The 23,567-nt window shown below is 44.4% G+C and overlaps 1 protein-coding gene across 20 annotated transcripts in view; it reads right to left on the bottom strand.

Moving 5' to 3' along the window:
- Positions 1-23,567, bottom strand: part of ARNTL (aryl hydrocarbon receptor nuclear translocator like) — a 111,130-nt gene that overhangs the window by 5,418 nt on the left and 82,145 nt on the right. For 6 of the 20 annotated variants that reach the window (XM_030794735.1, XM_030794727.1, XM_030794736.1 and 3 more), the window contains 10 exons: positions 23,082-23,161; positions 16,314-16,406; positions 15,106-15,223; positions 12,090-12,239; positions 9,430-9,676; positions 7,646-7,752; positions 6,064-6,214; positions 5,105-5,193; positions 3,391-3,499; positions 592-685 (listed from right to left, as the gene is read on the bottom strand). In XM_030794735.1, the coding sequence (XP_030650595.1) occupies positions 592-685; positions 3,391-3,499; positions 5,105-5,193; positions 6,064-6,214; positions 7,646-7,752; positions 9,430-9,676; positions 12,090-12,239; positions 15,106-15,223; positions 16,314-16,406; positions 23,082-23,161 (1,238 nt within the window). Of the gene's footprint in view, positions 1-591; positions 686-3,390; positions 3,515-5,104; positions 5,194-6,063; positions 6,215-7,645; positions 7,753-9,429; positions 9,677-12,089; positions 12,240-15,105; positions 15,224-16,313; positions 16,407-23,081; positions 23,162-23,567 lie in introns of all 20 variants that reach the window. The other 14 variants (XM_030794724.1, XM_030794732.1, XM_030794733.1 and 11 more) reach the window with 4 other exon arrangements.

Genomic DNA, 23,567 nt, shown 5'->3' with positions numbered 1-23,567 from the left:
GGCAAAGATGAAAACAAATGACTGGTTCCTAAACCTATTTATAGGGTAGTCTTATAGCAAGCTCTTCATGAGGGCTGGTGATTGATCCACTGCTTGGATCCAATGCTGTCACACCACAGGAACCCCCAGGCAGCAGATCCCCAAGTATTCTGCAGCTATAAAGCATGGCTTGATTTCCAAAGCACTGCTGGTGGCATTGCTGTTTCCATTGCCTGCCCTAGACACTAATATTTTCTCCCTTGAAAACTCCTGGCAGAGAATGAGAAGCTTTTCTATGTGAGGTACTCAATAATCTTTCCCTCATGGGAACTCTTGAATTGCTCCCTCAATTAAATGAACTGACAGTTCCCCATTCCTTATTCTTTCTCCCTTCTTCCACTCACATGGAAGAAAGCCTCTGAGGATGTCAGCAAGCCTCCCTAGCCCTACCAGTATGCTTTGTATCCAGCCTCACACAGATGCATTTACTTCAAGGAGGAAGTAGTACAACTTGTTTCAGCGATCGCAGTTGCAATTCCATACTCCCACCCCCAACATTTCAGATCTTGGGCAAGAGGCTTTCTAGCTTAGGCTAAGAGTCATCAGTCTTACCTTCTTGCCTCCTGGAGAAGAAGCATCAGGGGGAGGTGTACTCGTGATGTTCAATGGGCTGGAGCCACAGCTAGAAGGCGATGACCCTCTTATCCTGTCAGAAAAGAGAATTAAACTGCCTTTTCTTTTTTCAGTGGAGTGTGTGTGTTTTATTAAGGGGTAAAGGTGAGAAAGGGGATGAAGATCTAGATTAGGGTTTGGCAAGCTTTTTCTGTAAGGGCCAGATAGTAGGCTCTCTAGGCCATATGGTGTCTGTCACAAATGCTCAACTCTGCCTCTGCAGCTTGAAAGCAGCCACAGACATGAATTGGTGTGGCTGTGTTCCAATAAAACTTTATTTACAAAAACAGGTGACAAGCTGGATTTGTTCTACAGGCACCTGATCTAGAATGCAGTCCCTAGAGTCAAGCATCTCACTGACAAAGCCCTTGGATTGGAGTTTGCATTCAGTTGGTGAATTTCAAGTAAGTGGCCAGTTTTATTTCCTCACAGAATCCAGGTGAATTGGAGGAGAACTTCTAAGATGAACCTCCATCTTTGATCCACAGAAAACGATTTATCCCCTTCTCCACAAACACTGTTTAGCTAGTGAATACTCTTAGGACATGGAGGGCACCAGGGTCTAAAAGGTAGCCTAGTAGTAGTGACAGTAAAAGCAGCCTTTGAAGGCAGTGGTTGATAAAAAATGGGTCCAGGCCTTTCTTATCTAGCATATCTCTCAGATGATTTATAGAAGGGAAGACTTAGAACTGTAAATCCACCTAAACACTTCTCAGGCTGAAGGACCTCAGGAAAGAATCCATCACTTGGCATTGCAGCTACAGTTTAGGGAGAGTGTGATGGCAGTTATGTAACCACAGGGCTTTCAGCTCCTACATGGATGAATGCAGCTTTTAGGTGACCCAGAGACCACTTCCTCCACCGCCCAGAAATCTTTTGGTTCTTATACTGCCTAGTTCTCTAGATTTGTGAGTGAACAAGTTTTCTTTCTGGATTATAAGCTTAACAGCAGTTTACAACTACGTATTATGTATTATCAGCATGCACAAATGGCTGCTAATTGCTTACAGAAAAATTGCTGAGTGTCCCCCACCTTTCTCTGTCTATGAAACCACTATTTTCCTAGGTTTCTCATCTTGGAATTGCTGTTTCATCATTCCTGATTTCATCTTCAAACGCTAGACCTTAGATGATTGATTTCTCTTTTGGCAGTGTCATCTCTGTAGGATAAGGCCTCATTCCTGAGTTACCAAATATGCCCACCTTCATCTCTCCCTTTTCCAATGCAACTTCCACAAAGCGTAACACAAGACTTTGGGTGCTTGTTCAGCATCCTACAACAAATGGGGTCTTCCAGGTTTCTACCAGTCCAAACTGCACAGTATCATTTCTTGGGTTTCTTAATTGCCCATCATAGCTCTGTGTCTCCTTCCTACACAAAGCCTGCCCAGTTAGGTAGCTTGTTTCTTGACCCTGAATTTGCCACTCACATGCCCACTCAAGAATATCCCTGGCTTTTCTAGAGGGAACATCCACTTTTATTGCAAACCCTGGCTAAGGCCAAGTTCAAATCCTTCCTCCTTTGCTTGCTTTGGCCCATGCATTCTCCCTTTTTCCTGTTACCATAAAGAAAATAGACTTATAAAAGATTTTAAAATTCTTGAGGTCAAGGACTCTTTGATACTGTTCTTGGATGGTCTCAAGCAAAATATAGGGTATGCAAATGCAAAGTATAGGGTTCGAACCTGATTACACTGCACACTACCCTCATATCTCCTTCCTGATGCTGAGGTCACACCCACTAATCCTGTGAGGTTGGAAAAGAGCTGTGTTACCTATAGGGGAATAACAGCCCCTTTATGGCCAATTGGAAAACAGGCCAGCCTCTAATTCTGAGAGAATCCAGTGGCAGCAGTCTTTTCTTCCTTTTCTTATTATTATGTTACATTAAGTTGCGTTCTGAAGAATCTGGTTACCACCTTCTCTATTCCCCAAATTTGGACAGACTTATGATAACTGCTTCCCTCTCAATGACTGCTCTTAAAGACAGATTTAATTAATTTTTAAGCACTCACTATATGTCAGGCTGTGTTCCTGGAACTTTCCTGAGTGCCCTCACAATTCTTGGGAAATAGTGCTTTCTTTTTATGGTTTAAGTCAACAGAGAGCAAGAGGTTAAGTAAGTCTCAGCATAGCCAGGTAGAGAGATAGGCCCAGGACTCAAACCCAGGTGGACTGCTTCTAAGCTCCTTCTCTTTCATATGGAAAGGAAGTCTCTCCCAAGACAGCTAGTAATAACTAGCTGATCTGCTTGGTCTCTAGTACTAATCCTGGGCAGCTCTTTGATTGAAAAAAAGTGAATGTTTTGTTAAGGTCCAGATCGCTCTGAGAGTTCATAGCTCTACTCCTGCATTCCTGTAAAGTAAAGGTACATCCATCCGCACTGGGAAGCTCCTTGAGCCATAAGAAAGTTAAGTCTTCTCAAGAATTCTTTTTAGCTCTGGGCTATTTTGGTTTAGCTTCTTTATTTAAGGCAGGATTTCTTAATCTAGGCACCACTGACATTTTGGATTGGATAATTCTTTGTTGGGTGGGAAGGGGGGAACCGTCCTGTTTACTGTAGGATGTTTAACAAGCAGCATCCCTGGTCTCTATCCACAGGATGTTTAAGTAGCAACCTCCCACCCAGTTGTGAAGACCAAAAATGTCTCCTGACATTGCAAAATACCGCCTGGGGGAAAAAATTTCCCTGGGTTGAGAACCACTGGTTTAACAGAGGAACTAGAAGGTGTTACTTGCCTGTGGATTTCCATGATTTCCTCAGCAATCATTCGGCCTATTTTTCCTGCCCCAGCCCGGGTTCCCCCTGGAATCCCTGGAACAGTGGGGTGGGTCCTCTTTGGGCCACCTACAACAAAGGAATCTGAGAGTAGGAAAGGGGAAAACTGAGGAAGAAATACTATTATGTATTAAGTAAAACCAGTTTATCCCATGATCCACCTGCAGTTCAACATCCGAGTTGCCTTGAGGGACTTTAGGGCTACAGCTTGTCAGGAAAAAGCATTCCAGCAGGGAAAGGCTCAAGTTTCCTTCTAGGATCTGAGGCCAGTTTTTTCCCTTCATGCAGCATCTAAGTCTTTCCCTTCATGCACTGAAAAAAACGTTTATTGAAGACCACTGTATGTGCCAGGGTTACAGAGACAAGTCCCTGCCCTCAAGGAGCTCACAGTTTAACAGGGAAACCAACAAGATGAACAATGGCTAAAGCAAAATGTTGTAAGTTTGACAGGCAAGCACAAGGCAACCAACTCATCTGGGGCCAGGTGCAGCTTCTGGAGCAAGTTAACCCCGAGGTGAGTCTTGAGAGATGAATAGGAATTAGCTTGGCAGAGAGGTGAGGAGAAAGCATTCCAGGCACAGCAACCAAAACGTGCAGGAGCACTGAGGCAGGTTAAAACTTGGGAGACTCCTCCAAGGAATTCATCATGAATGATGATGTGAGCATGACAGATGAAACTGGGGCAGCAGGTACCAATCCGATCATGAGGGGCCTCTTGAATGCCATACTAACGAATTTGGACAGTTTCCACAAGGGAATAAAGAGTACCAAAGGACGATATACAGAAAAGGCACAAATGAGAACTGGGTTATTAGAAAGTCCACGGCAGGCAGAATGAACTACAATGGAGGATGGCGTGGGGAGAGTGGGACTAGAGTGGGACTAGAGTTGCGAAGTGATTTGCAGTGATCCAGGCAGCAGATGAGGAGGGTGAAATAGCAAGTGACGAAGTTTAAGAGATAGAAGGTTCAGGACTCCGTGTTTAGATATAATGGGGAGAGACAGCAGCCAGGTTTCTGGCTTAAACAACCAATCAGGTCGGGGAGTGCAGAAAATCAGCTTGGGATATTCTGAATTTCAGATGCCTCTGAGACTCCAGGTGGTTCTGTCTATGAGGCATTTGGAGAGACAGATCTGGAGCTCGGGAGAGAGACTGGGCCTGGAGATGTGGATGTGGGAATCATCGACGGGGGCTGCAGCCATGCATGTGGGGATGGTCCCAGGAAAGATGAGTCCAGTGTGGACAGCAGGGGCAGGGCCAAGGCTGAGCCTGAGAAGGGAGCCCAGTGGGTATGGTACACACCCTGGTGCTGAAAGACACCTTCCTGCCAACCACAGCAGCCAGTGACAGTCACGAAAGAGCACTTCACATCATGGCCACTAGCCAACACAAGAGGAAAGCACAAGAGGAGTAGGGAGTTTGCGAGCTCAAGGGCTTCCAGGGGCCAGCAGCTTTGGGAAGTGCAGCAGTAAGCTCCTAGCATTCTGGCTCAACAGAGAAGTGACACGACAGTGTCCTTGGCATTCCTGGGGAAATCCACACATCATCCCCTCGAGGCCTCCCTTGTTCCACAGAATATGAATGGAGGGAACCCTGAATACTTTAGGGGAGGATATTTGACCACAAGCACCTTCTCACGGGCAAGCCCCAGGGCCCCAGCAGCACATAGTTACCTTCTCCAGAGGGCAGCATGCTGTCCATGCTGTGGGGGGATGCTGTGAGCTGTGGGAAGGTTGGGTCCCCGCCTTCCAGGACGTTGGCTCTGTGAACATCCCAGCAATAAGGAAACGTGAGTCAGGCTTGCTCAGAACTGTGCACCTTTCAACTTGGCCAAGGTGTCCGGTGTCCACTCTGGACCTGGACAGGCCAGAAAATGAAGTGTCTGAGTGGGTAAACAGGTCTCACTGTTTGATAATATAATGGATAGCATCCTGGCCTTTGGCCCCACTGCCTGCCTGGGCCTTCCTAATATGTGTGGGACACAGTTCAGCAGAGGTGGTGGCTGCAGTAACCTACTGCCATCATTACAGCACCTCCTCCTGCCAGCCTGCAGTGCACCTAGCCCCGGCCCCTCACATAGCTCTAATCATAGGTGGGGTTTTGGACACTATGGGGAAAGAAAAGTGGGGAGCGGGCCTGGCCGAAGAGAGGCTCCTTCACCTCCCTCTGCTCATCTAGCAGGTAGCAGCCTTTTGAGGTGGCATTCCAGCTGCCAGTGCTTGGGCCCCCCGCCTGATAGGTATGGAGACCTCCCCATCCTCAGCCAAGGCCCGTGTGAGCTAGTGCCTGAATGAGCCTTTCATAGATTGTCAGCCCCTTCCTCCACAGCAGCACAAGTGGATGCCTAGGGTGCAGGGCCTGTGCAATTCAAAGGTTAGCTGCTTTATCTGGAAGGAAATGTTGCTATTTCCTGGAGCAGTTTCATAAGCCAGGGCCTGCATGGTACAAGTACTGAAGCTTGTCCTTTGTTAACAATCCTTTCTAGCTTCTGCCAGTCCTGAGGCTTCACAGGTATTAGCAAGATGGCATTAAAGGATATGATACTGGATGTTGCCTGGACCCCATTTCCCAGATAAGGAGCCCTAGGCCTCTTTGAAGCAAGGGGAGCTTCAGATATAGGAAAAGTACTTACAAAACAACAGTGTTAGTTGAGACAATATATTCTACTTCCTTGGTCCAAGGGTTCATGAAACTGAACCATCGACTCCGTAGTGTGATAAAAGAACCATCTTTGATTTTAAATTTATAGCAATTAGTTGTAATTTTTTCTCTCGTCTGTAAAACTGAAAATGTAAAGAAAACACGGACATTGTTGTTTTCTCAGACCAAAGTATTAAACAGGACATCCAATACAAAATATTAAAGGTACTTGAGCTCCAACGACATCGCTCTTTAGTAAGCCAAGGAAACTCCAGTGGTCAACACTCAGGAAATAGGTTGTTTTCTGAGAGTCTAACTCAGAGCCTTTCAATTCATTTGTGAAGCTGTCACAATTTTCCATAGTCTGTAAAATTGAGGCTCTAGGGAATTACTGACTGCATGTTATACATCTAACTGGAATCAGCTCTAACATGACCACCACCAAATGAGAAGGCACTGTCCAAAATGTCATGCTTTATCCCAATCACAAAGCCCAAGGGCAATATAGAACTTATCTCATTTCTAAGAACATCCAAATCAACAGAGGCCACTCACCTATTCAACCTCATTCTTTCATGTAACAAACATGTAATGAGCCCTTCTCATGTGTCAGGCACTGGAGATACAAGAGGAGACAGGCTATGACTCCTGCCCTCAAGAAGAGTAATGAGGGAAGGCTATACAGGGAGAAGAGATCAGAGCCTTGAGGGATGAACACGAGTTTGCCAAGAGAAGGAGGGAGGGAAAAACCCAGCAGTGCCTGAGGAGCAGCAGGATCTGGTCGAGGAGAGGCCAGTGAGAAAGTCAGTGTGTCTGAAGCACAGGCCTCTGCAGGCAGGGATGGGGACTGAAACTGAGGAGGTGGGCTGGTGCCAGAAGGTGGAAGGTCTCACATTTGAATGCCTGTCAAAAGCATTTGGGCTTGAGTCTAAAGCAGGAGATTTTTAAGCAGGCTGATGTTATCAGGCTCAATCTATCTGGGGATAAATGGGATAACTATGGAAGATGAACTGGGGTGAGAGGGAGCAGGGAAACCCTGAGAAGTCTATCACAGGTCTCTAGGTAGGCACAAGGGCCTGAACCAGGGTGATGGCAGTAGAGGTGGTAAAAAGTAGACTTTTGGAAATGCATGTCTGAGGTGAATGAACAGGATCTGGTGGAGACACAGTGAAAGAAGGGGTCAGTGTTGGTCTCTCTCAGGAGGCTGCACATGAAGCCACAGCATTAGTCAAGACAGAAAATACAGGAGGTAGTGCAGGCTTGAATGGAAAAGAGAATCAGATCAGTCTGGTCCATACTGAATCTTTACAGGGTCTGGGAAAACCCTCTGAACAAGAGATGTCTTTCAGAAACTGCCATGCAGTCAGCACAGGGCAACTACAAGGGGGATAAACAGTGCCTGCAGGCATCAGCTTCCTCTTCGCACAGATGTTCTGACCTGAAGAGTCCTAGGCTGGCTGACTCTACATCCTCTCTACATCCTCAGTGGACAGATTTCCCTGGAAGGTCATGTGGACTAGCCTAGAAGCAAGGGGACACTTTAAACTTAAGATCTTTTATACATCCTAGCTTACCTTGCCTATGACATTCTGCAAGATGTCCTATGTCATCTTGGTGAAAATATTCATAACACGATGTGCCTAGAAGTTCTTGTGGTAAATATGCCAAAATAGCTGTTGCCCTAAAAGGGAATAAAGGAATATTTAAAGAAGACAAAGCCATTCAGACGATTAATTGCAACTTTGCAATGGATAAACCCTGCTACAGCCTATGAGAGCAATGTCAAAGCTGCAGGCAAAAGAGCTGGATGGATTTTCAGAGGGCTCACTGTGTGGATCTTTTTCTCTTTTTTTCTGGCATCTGAATTTAATCAAGGCTATAAAAATAGAGGGAAACAAAGCAAAGCCTTTGTAAAGGGACTATTATCACAAGAAATCAAATCTGTGGGGGCTTTAAAAATGGCAACCAGTCGGGCACGGTGGTTCATGCCTGTCATCCCAGCACTTTGGGAGGCCGAGTTGGGCAGATTGTCTGAGCTCAGGAGTTCAAGATTAGCTTGGGCAACATGGCGAAACCCTGTCTCTACCAAAAACACAGAAAAATGAGCTGGGTATGGTGGCACACATCTATGGTCACAGCTACCTGGGAGGCTGAGGTGGGAGGACTGCTTGAGCCCAGAAGGTCAAGGCTGCAGTAAGCCAAGATCTCGCCACTGCACTCTAGCCTGGGTGACAGACTGAGATCTGTCTTTAAAAAAGGAACCACATTAATTAGATTAAAATGTGATATAAATCTAAACCTCAGTGCAAGGCTTCTGGTTTTTGCTGCCTTTATCAGGACAACCAAATGCCAGAAGCTGCAGCAGCTAAGGCCACAAGACAGCTGAGGCTGTCTCCTTTTCCAGCATGTTGTGGCTGTCTCTAGTAGCCAGAAAAATTATTAGCCTGTGCATATTCTGAGGGAAAGCAGTAGGCAGCAGTAAATTTGGGACACCTAGGTCCTTGGTCCAGGTCTATTACCAATTAGTTGTGAATCCTACAGGAGACCAGTCCCCAGGCTGGGCCTCTGTTCTTCATCCATAAAATAAGAAGGTTGGATTAGATCAACGCTGTCCAACAAGAATTTCTGTGATGATGGAAATGTTCTATGTTTGTGCCGTTAGCCACATGGGAGGCTACCATGGCCAACGGGTATTTTATTGGACAACTCAGGACTAAATAATTACTTCCAAGTACTAGATTCAAAAGAATTTCAATCACAATAATGGTTCTGGAACATTCCATAGATTCAGACAGCATGCTATCCCTACTGTTTTTCTTTCAGCCACGGACATCAAGGCACCCCACTTAATTGTCTCTATATGCCAAAGAATGACAGAAAAATCTCTGTATTTATGATGATATCCTATTGAATCTCATTTTTTAACAGAGACTCCCATCACTTGTTTCTTTCTTTTTTTTTGAAACAGGGTCTCACTCTGTTGACCAGGAGGAAGTGCAGTGGTACAATCACAGCTCACTGCAGCCTCGACCTCCCAAGGCTCAGCTGATCCTCCTGCCTCAGCCTCCAGAGTAGATGGGACTACAGGTATGTGCCACCATGCCTGGCTAATTTTTGTATTTTTAGTAGAGACAGGGTTTTGCCATGTTGCCCAGGCTAGTCGCGAACTCCTGGGCTCAAGTGATCCACCTGCCTTGGCCTCCCGAAGTGCTGGGATTTCAGGTGTGAGCCACTGCACCCAGCTGTTTCTTTCTTCATTCTTAGAAAAGCCAGCTGATGGCCCAGTCTTCTCTGCTTTTTAGATCAGGGTTGAAAATCCTCTACCATCATTGCTCAAGGGTAATATGTAGACTCTTACCTCTGGTCTACAAAAACAAACTTTCCATCTATCGCGTGCCGAGAAACATATTCCATAGATTTCACCCTGATTTCCCCGTTCACTGGTTGTGGAACTACATGAGAATGCAGTCGTCCAATTGCAACGAGGCAGCTGAGGTTACATCCCTCATTGTCTGGTTCGTTGTCTTCATCCAGCCCCATCTTTGTGGGTGGCCAGCTTTTCAAATAGCCTGTGCTGTGGATTGTGCAGAAGCTTTTTCGATCTGCTAGAAAGCAAAGTTCGTGGTTAGTGTCATCACTAGGTTTGGGTCATGGAGGTGTACATGGCCGATGGTGGGGTGGGATGTAGGTAGGGAGTCAAAAAATAAAATCAACGCTTCAGTCTCCAGAAGTGAGCATCTAGTGAAAGGGGCAGACAGAAAGAAAAACAAAAAACTGTCATCCGGTGTCAGAATGCTTAAGTAGGGCCAGTTATACCATGGGCATTCATTACATGCACCAAGGAAGGAATATCTAACCCTTCCTGGGGAGAGGAAGGCTCCCCCAAAAAACCAGTGGAGGAGGTGGATCAAGAAGGATGAGCAGTGGCTGAGGGACTAGAATGTATAAAGGCTGAGGACGTACAAAGGCACAGAGGCACAGCCTATATAGGAAATGGCCAAGAGCTCTGTGTGGTTGAAGTGAAATTGGAGGTACTGGGAGTGAGGGGCAAATTGGAAAGGCAGGTTGGAGGAAGATTAAAAGGGCCTTGGATTACTTGCTAACCAATATGTTGGTCTATTTTTTTAAGGCAGGAAATGCAGAGCATCTACAGGTATTTAAGTGCAGAAACAGCAAAATCAAATTGTGGTTTGGATGCTATAGGAGCAGAGTGACGTGTGAACTGGAAGAGAGTAGAAAACAGAAGTAGGAAGGCTGGTTCAGGGGCCAGTGGCTATAATACAGCAAGAGATTAGGAGGACTGAACTATGGCAGTGCAGTGAAGACGAGAGGGAGCCTGTGCATATTCTGAGGGAAAGCAGTAGGCAGCAGTAAATTTGGGAAAGGAAGCAGGAGAAATTTCTGAGATCAAACTGTTGGGATTTGCTATGAATAGCAGGCTTAAGGGAAAGAAACAAATGAAGATGACCTCAACTTTTCTGGATGGGTGGTTGCTGGTGTCATTCACTGACTCAGAGAAGAAAGAAAACAGACTAGAAGAGAGAGAGAGAAAAAAATATTTCGATTTGGGACACATTAAATGTGGAGCACCTATAGACTTCACCAACAAGCAAACCACTGTGGAGTGTCTGCCAAGTGTGGAGTCTGTGCTGGTTACTGGAATAGAGTGAAAAACAAATCAGACATGCCTTTGTGGAGTTTACAGCCTAGTGGGGAAGACAGACTTTAAACAAATAATCGCACAAATAACTATATAACAGCAAGTATAAGAAAGCACTAGAAAGCAAACAAGCAGGGTGCTATAAGACATAAGGCAGTCTGAGGTTGGAGAGAGCCATGTGAAGGGAGCTCATGGGGAGAGGGAAGAAATTCCAACCAGGAAGCGACAGCATGTGCAGAAGCATTGCCCAGAAGGGCCTTGAGGCATCCAAGGAAGTCAGCATGGCTCACATGTGCTTAGTGGCAGGGTCAGGGGCTGCATGGTCACATTAAATATTTTGAGCTTTTCTTCAAGAGCAATAAGGAACACTGAAGGGTTTTTAAAAGGGGACTGATAAAAAGATTATCCTGGCTGCTGTGCTGGGGGTGGGGAGCAGACCTGGTGAGAGTTGGGGGCAGCCTGGAGCTGAGTGGCAGTAGGCAGCATGGAAAGGGACAGACATTTCAGAGAACTTTTGCAGATGGGACTCATTGTGGCAGGACTTCATAACTAATGGGATTGAGGAGTGGGGTGGTGAAGCAGAAGTGAGGTCGCCTCCCCGGCTTCTAGCATAAGCAGCCAGGTGGATGGCAGTGCCATTTATGCTGGAGGAGAGGCTCAGGTGATTACTTCGGCACGTATCCTGTTGGAGATTCCCCTGAGATATCCAAGCAGGTTGATTTAGTAAGCAGTACCTTTATGAATCTGGAGTTCAAAAGACAAGTCTAGGCTGGAAATATGAATGTGGAAGTTGTTGGCATTTAAAGCCAAGGGAGTAGATGACGTGACCTACAGAGAGAGACTGCAGACAGAGAAGCAGCCTAGGACAGAGAGGGGCAGCCAGCAAAGGGGCCAGCAAGAGAGCCTGTAGCAGCAGGGGGTCGGGAAGGAGGAAGAAGAATGTGGTTTCATGGAATCCAAGGGAAGAGAACACTTCAAGAAGGAAGACAAAGGAAAAGTGTTCATTGCATTTAACAACATGAAGGTCACTGGTGAGCTCAGAGTAATTTTGGTGGACTGGTGGGTGTTCATAAGGCAGTTAGGATTGTGGCTGAGGGTATTCTTCCTCAATCACGTTAAAAGAAACACAATTTAAACAGAGGAGGCCTCTCCACAAATCTCTGCCATCAGGCTTTTCAGCTCTCTCCTCTGCTCCCAACTGCCCTACACATAGGGAAGACCGCAGGGTCCTGTCTGCAGTCCTGGGACCTGCCACTCTGGCCAGCCAGAAACCACTGAACCAATGCCCAGCTGACAGCTCTGCTGTAGAAAGCATGCTTCACCTGTCACAGGGTTTTAATGGACTGTTAAATTGTTACCTTTTTTCTTTGAGCAGGTAGAGGGGAAGTCCTTGTCTTCAACCTTTACTGAAGGCCTGTTACACTTCATCCTACAGAAGAAAGAACGTCGTGCTCCAGAACATAATCGAGATGGCCCAGGGGTTATATCTGTTTTAACTGGAAGTCCAGCTGCAAATCAATACACAAAATGTGATAAACTGAGAGCAGTGTTGTCTGTCAGGAGGGGGAGTGTGACCTTGAGCAAAGCCTTTTCTTGCTTGCCTCACTGTTTTATAATGATGACATGAGACAAATATCTCCCAAGTTTAGGCTTTAACAGATGCAGCATGGATAGGTGTGTTGTCAGTCTGGAAATGTTTATAAATCACATTGAGTGTGCTACTAAATAAATGGATTAGGTACTCTGGGGATGAAAAGAAATATAGTATGGGGTTCTTGCCCAATAGAAGCTTATGGCTGACAAAGGGGAAATGGAGGTGCACCAAGAAAAGATTAATAATGGGACAGGGTGATGTATGATTAGTGCCAAATAAATGGCAAAGACAACCTGTGCTTCCCAGAGGAGAAGGAACTTGGGCTGGCACTGAAGGATGAGTAGGATATGGATATTGGGAAGGAAAGGTGGGAGCAGGACTGCCTTAAGTTCTCAACCTGGCTTGTAGGCCAGAATCCCCTGGATGCATGATCAACCTACAGATTCCTGGACCCCATTCTAGATCTGTGCTGTCCAGTGCATTAGCCACGAGCTGCATGCAGCTACTGAGCACTTGAAATGTGGCTTTTCTGAATTGAAATGTGCTGTAAGTGTGAAATACACACAGGATTTCAAAGACAGTATAGAAAAATAAAACAATGTGAACGAACTTATTAGTTGTTTATAATTATTACATGCTGAAATAATATTTTGGAGTTAATTTTGCATTTATTTTTATTTTTTAAAATCTGGCTACCAGAAAATATGAAATTACATATGTGGCTCATGTTTGTGGTTTGCATTATGTTTCTATTGGACTGTGCTGTCTGGAAAAACCAAATTAGAATCTCTGGGGGTGGAGCATGACGATGTTGAAAAGCTCCCAGGTGATTCTGAGGTACACACCTCCTTACCAAGCACTGGCTAGGTGTCAGTACAGAAGCCGAGGGAAAACACACCCATGGCCATCACGCGAGCAGGTGTGCCGAGGAATGGCCACTGCCCAGGGCTCCTTCTGGGCCTCCTCCCCTCCCATCTACCTCCCATACTGCCAGCTCTGCGATCTCCCCTAGAATGCCAATCCGAGCCTGCCCCGCCCAACTCAGAGCCCTTCACTGTGTCCCCACAGAACAAATGGTCTTCGTGGTTCAGCCCTTCCCCTCCCTGCACGTTTTGTCCAGTAGCACCAAGCAAGCCACGTGGCTCCACACCCCTGCACCTGTCCACAGATTGCTTCCTCTTCTCTCTTCCTCCCTTCATTACCTGGCAAACATTAATTCATCTTTTCAAACCCACCTCGGTTGTCATCTACTCAGTGATGCCTGTCCTTGCGCCCACATGAGAATTAATCATCCGTTCTCTATGCCTGGCACTATTTCTATGGCTGTACCTATTACTATGCAGGGTGCTGTCTGTCTCATTTCTCTGACTATATGCTAAGAGCCTCAAAGGCAAGGCCCAAATGCCATTCATATTTTTCTCCTAAGGTCACTAAAAAAAAGCCAAGGCTAGGCTATAAAGAACAACAGATACCAAAGTCTGCATTTTACTTTTAGGAACAAGAAGAGTGCTGTAATGAAAGAGATGATTTGAAGGAGATTCCTCTGGTGGTGTTTTTTTCCAGGGATTAACATGGACAGCTTGGGAGCAAGACATTAGTTAGGCATAACTGCACTGGGCCAAGGTGAATGCAACACTGATACTGTTCTTACTATGTGCTAGGAACTGTTCTGCCTGCTTTATATACATTAACACTTTCAATCCTCACAACAACCCAATGAAATAGGTACTCTTCCATAAATGAGAAAACTGAGACAGAGAGAGGTTAAGTAACTTGCTCAAGGTCACACAGCTAGTGAATGGTGGAGCCGGAATGAGCCCAGTAATCTCCCTTATGTTCTCATTACCTTTTTTTTTCTTTTCTTTTTTTGAGACAGAGTCTTGCTCTGTCACCCAGGCTGGAGTGCAGTGGTACGATCTCAGCTCACTGCAACCCCCACCTCCTGGATTCAAGAAACTCTCCTGCCTCAGCCTCCCAAGTATCTGGGATTACAGGCACGCACCACCACACCTGGCTAATTTTTGTATTATTAGTAGAGACGGGGTTTTGCCATTTTGGCCAGGTTAGTTGCAAACTCCTGACCTCAAGAGATCCGCCTGCCTCAGCCTCCCAAAGTGCTGGGATTACAGGTGTGAGCCACCGCGCCCAGCCAGAGTCCTCATTCTTAACTGTAGGAGTACACAGCCTCCCACAGGACTAAAGTAGATGACAGCTACTGGGGCCTTGCACAGGAGTGTGTGCAGTAGCAGGAAGCTGGGGGCAGAGGGGGCGATGTGAATGGTGGTTCCACTACTGCAAGAAGAAAGCCAGGTGGGGGAGCCAACCTAAGGAGGAACACTTTGGTTGAAGAAACACCATATTTATAGTTGACGTTTTCTTACTTTTATGAGGCTGCCTGTGTGCAACTCAGGTAAATAGGGCCCATTTGTTCTGGGAGAACAAATCAAACTTAGCCCTTTAAACTCAGGAGCATACAACTGGGATTTTCTAGATTCTGAAAGAAAAAAAAGTCTAAAAATCAGAAAGAATCCAGTCTAAATAGCTCTTCTTTTCAATAAATTTGGACATTGAGATTTTTTTTTCTTCTTTTTATGTAAAAGAAACCCAAAAGAACATAAATAATTCCATTTAGCCAAAGATAGCTCTGGTGCCCCAGAAAGAGGACAGAGAAGTAGGACTGGAAAGGCTGAGCCCATCACACACACCCGCCCTCTGCTCACTCAGGGTTGGCTGCCTGTGAGTGGGCTGCTGAGGAAATGTGAGGCCTCTCTGGTACTCACTTTTTGCATCTATGAGCCGCTCCCGGGGTGCGGTGTCGGAGGAAGAGAGCTGCTCCTTGACTTTGGCGATATCTTTAGGATGCAGGTAGTCAAACAAACTCTGACCAATCAGATCATTCTGTGGAGACGAAATGTTAAACATGACAAGTCAACTGCATGCAGAAAATCAATTATATAACAAGTAAGTGCGCACAGTCTGCATGTTACCTTTATTTTGTTTTTGTGCATGAGACCTCAAACTTTTCCTATGTGAACCTGTACATAGGTCCAACCACTTTGCCTAGACACCAGGAAGGAGGCACCTGGAGGTTGATTTTGATAACGTAAGGGGAAAACCCTCAATTATATAAATAGTTTATGCTCTTCTAAGGCAATAATCTTGGAATTCCCCTGTAAGACCTCAGAAGGCAGAAGATATGGGTGGGCTCTGATTCCAGCTCTGCTGTTCAGCCTCTCTGTTCTCAAGCAAGTCATGCATATCATATGCTTCAGTCACCTTGTCTATTAACAGAGATAACAGCAACTTCCTCCATAACTTTGCTCTGAGACTAAAAAGAGCCGAAATCTTTGGAAAATTAAATTTACATTAATTCTAATTTACATAAACGTCATTTTGATTCTTCAAGTCTTCTGCCTACCAAGCTTCCATGCAAATACCAGTGTGTCAGTGAGTGAATGAATAAATGAATAAAAACTCTGGGGGACATAATAGGTGAAAAGTTCTGTTCTAGAAGCATTTATAAATATTACTCTTATTTGATCCTATAGGTTATCATCACCAATTTTTAGAGTAAACTGAGGTTCAACAGAGCTAAGTGACACAGCACTGCAAACACAGCATGGAATGGATTTCCAAGTGACGTATTCTCTGGTATTGTGTTACCTGCCTACCTTTCTCCCTTGTCAGATAGCCTCTTTCCCCTCTGTCCTCGCCACATATTGTGGGATATTTATTTTGCAGCAATAGAAGAAAACCATAATGCTATTGATCAGATCAGAGTCAGATATTTCAATGGGGGGAATATGGAACATATTACAAGATTGTTCTAAGTCTAAATTAATTTATCTGTTAAGAAGTTAAGAATTTTCTGGAAGAAGTTCACATGTGACTTGTATACTATAATTATTCTGACAAAACTGAGTGACACTTCTGACTTCTGACTGCTGTGAGGCTGCCCACCACCAACAGGAGCATGAACAATACCTACCTGGCTGTAGTTGAGGATCTTGAAGACAGACTCTGAGACAAAGAGTATCTTCCCTCGGTCACATCCTACGACAAACAAAAATCCATCTGCTGCCTAATCAGGAGAAATGGATAATCAATTTCTCATACTTTAGGAAACATAATTTGTAATCACCCTGATAACAAATAGAGGATGTGCTTTCTAAGCATCCAAAGCACAGGAACACCCACTGACAGTTTCAGTGATATCCTGAGTGCAGGATGCTGAAAACAAATGTCTCTGAAGAACTGTAAGACTGTGTGTGTGTGTGTGTGTGTGTGTGTGTGTGTGTGTGTGGTGTGTGTGTGTGTTTCTACATATCATCCAATTATTATAGGAAAAAAGTCCAATTAAAGTAAGTTCTATTTCAAAGCAGAATTCAACTTGCACGTGTTCTTTTGAAGGTATCATGGTCCAGAGAATCATATTTCATTGCTCTAATTAAAACAACTCTATGGAGAGTCACAGAATCTGAGATTTGGAAGGACTCTTGAAGAATCCCCTCTCCAACATCTCAGCCACCATCTGCCTTCAACTTGAAAACCTCCATGTACAGGGAGCTCTCTAAAACAGTGGTTCTCAACATTTGGAGTAGTGTTTTTTGTTTTTGTTTTTATGCTGATGGTCTGGCATGGGGCTGATCACTGGGGTATTTTTAAACCCATCCCACTTCCACGTTAATGTGATTCTAATGTACACAGGGCTGAGAATTACTACTCTCAAATGTTATCCCTCCATCCAGGGCCGGACTATTTGCATTCCAAGTGAGACAAGAAAAGCAAAATTCCCCCCTTAGATTCTTCTTACCCCTTCTTCAGTTTAATACAAAAAATCTTTATAGATTCAATGCCATCCCCATCAAGCTACCAATGACTTTCTTCAAAGAATTGGAAAAAACTACTTTAAAGTTCATATGGAACCAAAAAAGAGCCCGCATTGCCAACTCAATCCTAAGCCAAAAGAACAAAGCTGGAGGCATCACACTACCTGACTTTAAACTATACTACAAGGCTACAGTAACCAAAACAGCATGGTACTGGTACCACAACAGAGACATAGATCAATGGAACAGAACAGAGCCCTCAGAAATGATGCTGCATATCTACAACTATCTGATCTTTGACAAACCTGACAAAAACAAGAAATGGGGAAAGGATACCCTATTTAATAAATGGTGCTGGGAAAACTGGCTAGCCATATGTAGAAAGCTGAAACTGGATCCCTTCCTTACACCTTATACAAAAATTAATTCAAGATGGATTAAAGACTTAAATGTTAGACCTAAAACCATTAAAATCCTACAAGAAAACCTAGGCAATACCATTCAGGACATAGGCCTGGGCAAGGACTTCATGTCTAAAACACCAAAAGCAATGGCAACAAAAGCCAAAATTGACAAATGGGATCTAATTAAACTAAAGAGCTTCTGCACAGCAAAAGAAACTACCATCAGAGTGAACAGGCAACCTACAGAATGGGAGAAAATTTTTGCAACCTACTCATCTGACAAAGGGCTAATATCCAGAATCTATAATGAACTCAAACAAATTGACAAGAAAAATACAAACAACCCCATCAAAAAGTGGGCAAAGGACATGAACAGACACTTCTCAAAAGAAGACATTTATGCAGCCAAAAAACACATGAAGAAATGCTCATCATCACTGGCCATCAGAGAAATGCAAATCAAAACCACAGTGAGATACCATCTCACACCAGTTAGAATGGCCATCATTAAAAAAGCAGGAAACAACAGGTGCTGGAGAGGATGTGGAGAAATAGGAACACTTTTACACTGTTGGTGGGACTGTAAACTAGTTCAACCATTGTGGAAGACAGTGTGGCGATTCCTCAGGGATCTAGAACTAGAAATACCATTTGACCCATCCATCCCATTACTGGGTATATACCCAAAGGACTATAAATCATGCTGCTATAAAGACACATGCACACGTATGTTTACTGCGGCACTATTCACAATAGCAAAGAGTTGGAACCAACCCAAATGTCCAACAACAATAGACTGGATTAAGAAAATGTGGCACATATACACCATGGAATACTATGCAGCCATAAAAAATGATGAGTTCGTGTCCTTTGTAGGGACATGGATGAAACTGGAAACCATCATTCTCAGAAAACTATTGCAAGGACAAAAAACCAAACACCGCATGTTCTCACTCATAGGTGGGAATTGAACAATGAGAACTCATGGACACAGGAAGGGGAACATCACACTCCGGGGACTCTTGTGGGGTGGGGGGAGGGGGGAGGGACAGCATTAGGAGATATACCTAATGCTAAATGACGAGTTAATGGGTGCAGGAAATCAACATGGCACATGGATACATATGTAACAAACCTGCACATTGTGCACATGTACCCTAAAACCTAAAGTATAATAATAATAAAAAAAAATCTAAATGTTCCAATAAAGCCAGCCATTAAGATAGGACAACATTTGGTAAAGAGACTGAAGCAGGTAAATACCCAAGCTATAGTGCCTGAGAGCTTGGGCTGTTTTGTCAGTATATGTATGAATGCCACCCACTGCCTTCCAGACATACAACCACTCAACTCCTGCTGGGGTCTTCTAGTGACAAGGAGGGTGCGCCCCACTCTGTCATGCCCTTGCTCTTATGACTCAGCCCTCCCTGGTTCTAATACACAGTGGGCTAGTTTCTCACCTTATTCACTGGTCCTTAATCTGCTCTTTGGAAAAATACAGAGAAACTCTGTTCTCTTTTTCCACAAAAGGGCCTTCATGACGTAGTTTAATTCAAAGAACTAGGAAATGAATTAATGTGCCAGAAGGTAAAAGAATGGTGAATGTACTTGTGCTGGGACAGAAGAAATGAGTGAGAGGGGAACAGAATCACTGTTGCTTAAGACCCTGGCAGGCTACTCAGCCAGAAGGAAGCTGGGGAGGATTCTTTCCTAAGTTAGGTCCCTAAGCTGGCCCAGGGGCAAGGGATGACAGTGAGGGGGAAGTAACTTTCCAAGCACCATCTGCTGGAAGCCTCATTCTGTCAACAAATAGGGTATTAATAACTTCCTCGTTTGCTTTGCAGATAATCTTATATCTCATAGAAGTGTTTTTGAGGCTTTTCATTGATGTGGTAATGTGGCTTGAAAGGTACCTGGACAGAAGGGAACTGTGACACCCTGGAGGTAATGCTGGGCAGGGTCAGGCCTGAACCGACAACACGGGTAAAGCTATTTCAATACTCCAGGGGAAAGCCAGCAGGTTCCAAAGCAGTGAATGCATCAGCGAGGGGAGGCTCTGGACATTCCAACTCCACAGCACCCTGGCCAGCAGACCATCTGTGAAGGAGCCGGGCCCGAAGGACCGCTAAGGAGCAGAAGCTGTGAGAACACTACCAGCACCACAGAGCCACAGGGCCAGCCAGTGGCAGGGTCACTCTTGGGAAGACGGTGCTGGTTAATAAATGACACAGAGGCTCTGGTACGGTCTGCCTAGTTTTCAAAACATGGGGAAGTAGACTAATGTAGACATTGTAAACTGATACAGTTGACTAATCACTGACATACACTTTATTAAAGATATTTTGAAAGCACTTAGTAAAGAAAGCAGTTTGTCCACTTTGCATTGCTGAGGAAAAGCAGAAGTCCAGCTCCTGCAGCCAAACTGTCTGAACATCATCTGAGTGGACCTGGCTTTCTGTTGAGGCAAGTCCCTGAAACTGGGCCCCTGGAAGTGGTAAGGGCTTGGAAAGTATTTCACAGCCACTGACACGTGCCAGAGAAGTGACAAAAGCTTAATAAGGCAAGAGAGATCACTCCTAAGTGCTGCATAAAACAAGGGAGTAGAAAAGACAAGCCCAACATGAAGTATTTAGCTGAGATAGCATTATAATCCTTGTTCCACACCCTGGTAAGTATGGGTATCTGATAGAAAATTATTAAGAAAAGCAGCAACAAGAAAATGATTAAGCATGTGCCATTGCAAAAGGAGCTTGTTTTATTTATTTTTAAATTTGTCCATCCACAGGACTCTGCTTGATAATTATTTTACATATATATATATATATATATATATATATGAAATAAAGACATAGATTCTTTTTCTTAAAATAATCAAGCCTGTACCCCAGCCTAAAATGTCATTGATTTGGATGTTCCTAGAACAATGCCAAGCCTCTAGTAAGTACACAAAAGGGTTTGTTGAATTCATGAATACGCAAGAATGAAAGGCATAGACACAGGCCTATCACATCTACAGCTGCAGATCTGTTACCAGTATGGGAATCAGGACCAGTTACATAATTTGTGGGGCCCAGTACAAAATGAAAATGCAGGGATCCTTGTTCAAAAATTACATTTTCAAGATGGTGACAGGGCATTAAACCAAGCATGGGGCCTTGTGAAACTGCACAGGTCACATGCCCATGAAGCTGGCACCAATGGCAGCTACAGAAATCGGTCATATTTTAACCTCAGCAAATCCTCTCTGAGAACATGGACATCTTTATGAAAAGGATGGAGAGGTGGGCAGAGTTGGGTGTTTGAATAACTGTGTCCTGAGAGTGGTAACCGAAAGACTATCACTCACTTGATCAGGAGCCTGGTCCTACCCTAAAGTGTTTATCATTGATTTGGATGTTCCTAGAACAATGCCATGCATCTAGTAGGTATACAAAAATGTTTGTTGAATTTATGAATAAACGAGAATGAAAGGCACAGAGGCATGTATTGGATCCACAAGTCACACAAGATTCCAAGGGTCACTAATGACAAGCTGGACTGTGGGGCTATTCAACAAACAGGTTTTGACAGAAATGAAAGAGAAGTCCGATCTTAAGTTCGAAAAAGCACCTATACAAGATGTAAAAAACCTGACCTAACAATAATTCATATTCAGGAGAGAAAGGGGAGGAGGCAGTACTGCAGCTTCCCCAAATGATGCAGTACTAATAAGATGGCTTTTTTGGCAAGCAAGGCACTAGCCCCATTCACCCTCAGGCCAACCAGACCACAGTTGAAGTGCTGTATTGGGCTGTGGGAGTCACTTCTGGAAGGAATCGAGCACATGCACGTGGCTCTGGAAAGTGTGTGTGGCAAACACTGTTGGGGGAGCCAATTCCCAACACCATTCCCAGGCCCCTTCTCTCTTGCCTGTCTCCACCAGGAAGGCTGGAAAATCTATAAATATTTGTTTCTGCACCCTGCCCTGCAGCTAGGTGTGACAAAGTGACACACTTTTGGATAAGCTGAAGTCCACTATTGAGTTTTCAGGAAGGTGTATCCTACCTTGATAAAAAGGACAGCCAGACTAGAGCTTCATTTACCCCTATTTTTACAGTGGGTCTGGCTACTTAGACCTGGCATAGGTACCTGGCTACATTAAGGAAGCAAGCTAGCATGCTAGCTTGGTGTGGCTGAGTGCAAAGACAGAAAGAACCTTGTTCCTATTGACCTAATTGAACCACTGCAGCAACCCCACATAACCTACTGCAGACCAGTTATACTTGAGAAATCGAACTCTACTTATTCATCGGGTCTTCTGGTCCTTGCAGGTGAATGCTTTCCAATTTGAGATAGCACGTCATGAGGAGATAAATAGAGAATGCTGGAGTGAGCAGACAGGCCAGGCTTACAGAGCACTGAAAATGGATAGTGATGATGCAAAATTCCAGATGGACTACCCTCTACTCTAGGGCTTTGCAAAATTCTGCTCAAAGATGGGTGGAAAGATTCTGTTGGCTGTGCAGGTAAGGTCAGCCCTGACTTCGTGGGAGGTGGAAGTGGGTATCTTTCCTTTTAGTTACGTTTTTCTATTCTGTTTACAATTTGCAAGAACACGTTTCTGAATCCAGTTTCTTTCCCTTCAATTCCCAAGTTAATCTCACTTTACGTAGTAACACAACTGAGAGCCTTGTGCCAACCTAATTCCGCATGGAAGACAACAGGTTCCCACAGTGCCACCTCAACCATCTCCCAGCAGAAATTTAGCAAGACAGAGAGAGCACTCAAGTCAAGCAAGTGAAAGCATATACCTCTTGCATTTATCTTTTTTGGACCACTAGTCTTTGGAAGTTTGTTTGTTTTTTGAGACAGAGTCTCACTCTGTTGCCCAAGCTGGAGTGCAGTGGCGTGATCTCGGCTCACTGCAACCTCCACCTCCCAGGTTCAAGCAATTCTCATGTCTCAGCCTCCCAAGTAGGCGCTTGCCACCACACCCAGCTAATTTTTATATATTTAGTAGAGACAGCGTTTCAACATGTTGGCCATGCTAGTCTCAAACTCGACCTCAGGTATCTGCCCATCTTGGCCTCTTAAAGTGTTGGGATTACAGGCGTGAGCCACAGTTTTGTTATTTTGATGAGATTTTGGTGTAAAGATTTAGGTGGACTTTTTTTGTGCTAGTGGTTAAATCAGGTGAAGAGAAATTCTCAGTTGTTGTTGGTTTCAGTCCCTTCCTAAAATCTTCATGCAGAAATGTGATTCTTAAATCCCTCTTATTTTTAACAAATCCTGACTCTTCTGATTTTAAATTGCGGTGGCATAGACCTTCCATTTTTGTCTAGACGAGGTTAAAACAGGAGGAGAGTGGTTTTGTGGAAGAAATGTGAAGCCTGTCCAAACAATAAGATAAAGGGAGGGACCCAATAGAGGAAGCAGGCCTAAAAAAAAAACCTCAGTGTTGAAACATCAAATTCCCACATGCTGGTACTTACTTGAAAATTTATAAAAACAAATGTTGTAAAACAATCCCACAATTGAACATACCCTGAGAATGAGGTGTTTCAATTCATCGTCTGACAGAAAAGTTGGTTTGTAGTTTGCTTCTGTATATGGATTGGTGGCACCTTAGGGGGAAAAAGAGAAAGAATTGGTATACTTGATATTCAGAAAATGTCTAACTTGCTGCCTCAAACCTTCTGTAAGTGGCCTAGTCCCTACGACCTGGTATTTAAATTTTATTGTTTAGGCCTTAACTGAGATGAGCCTAGATCTGGCTTTGGACAGAATCCTGTAAGCCAAAGAGAATTCCATGGAAAAGAGAACACTGTTACCCACAGGAGACCCAACAGGCCTGTTTTACTCATTACAGGGAAAACCAAGAGATAATAGAAGGAAGTTTAACAATCTGCTTCTAAGAAAGAAGGCAGCTCTGGAAGTAAACTGGTAGAGGCTCCTCAGAGAGTTCCCTCCTCCTAAGATCTATATTGAATGGGTTGTCTGGTAGTCCTTCAAATCACCACCCTAAATGTT

This window comes from Nomascus leucogenys, chromosome 15 (assembly GCF_006542625.1).
Source record: "Nomascus leucogenys isolate Asia chromosome 15, Asia_NLE_v1, whole genome shotgun sequence".
Lineage (NCBI taxonomy): Eukaryota > Metazoa > Chordata > Mammalia > Primates > Hylobatidae > Nomascus > Nomascus leucogenys.
This window is presented reverse-complemented; position numbering and strand designations above follow the sequence as displayed.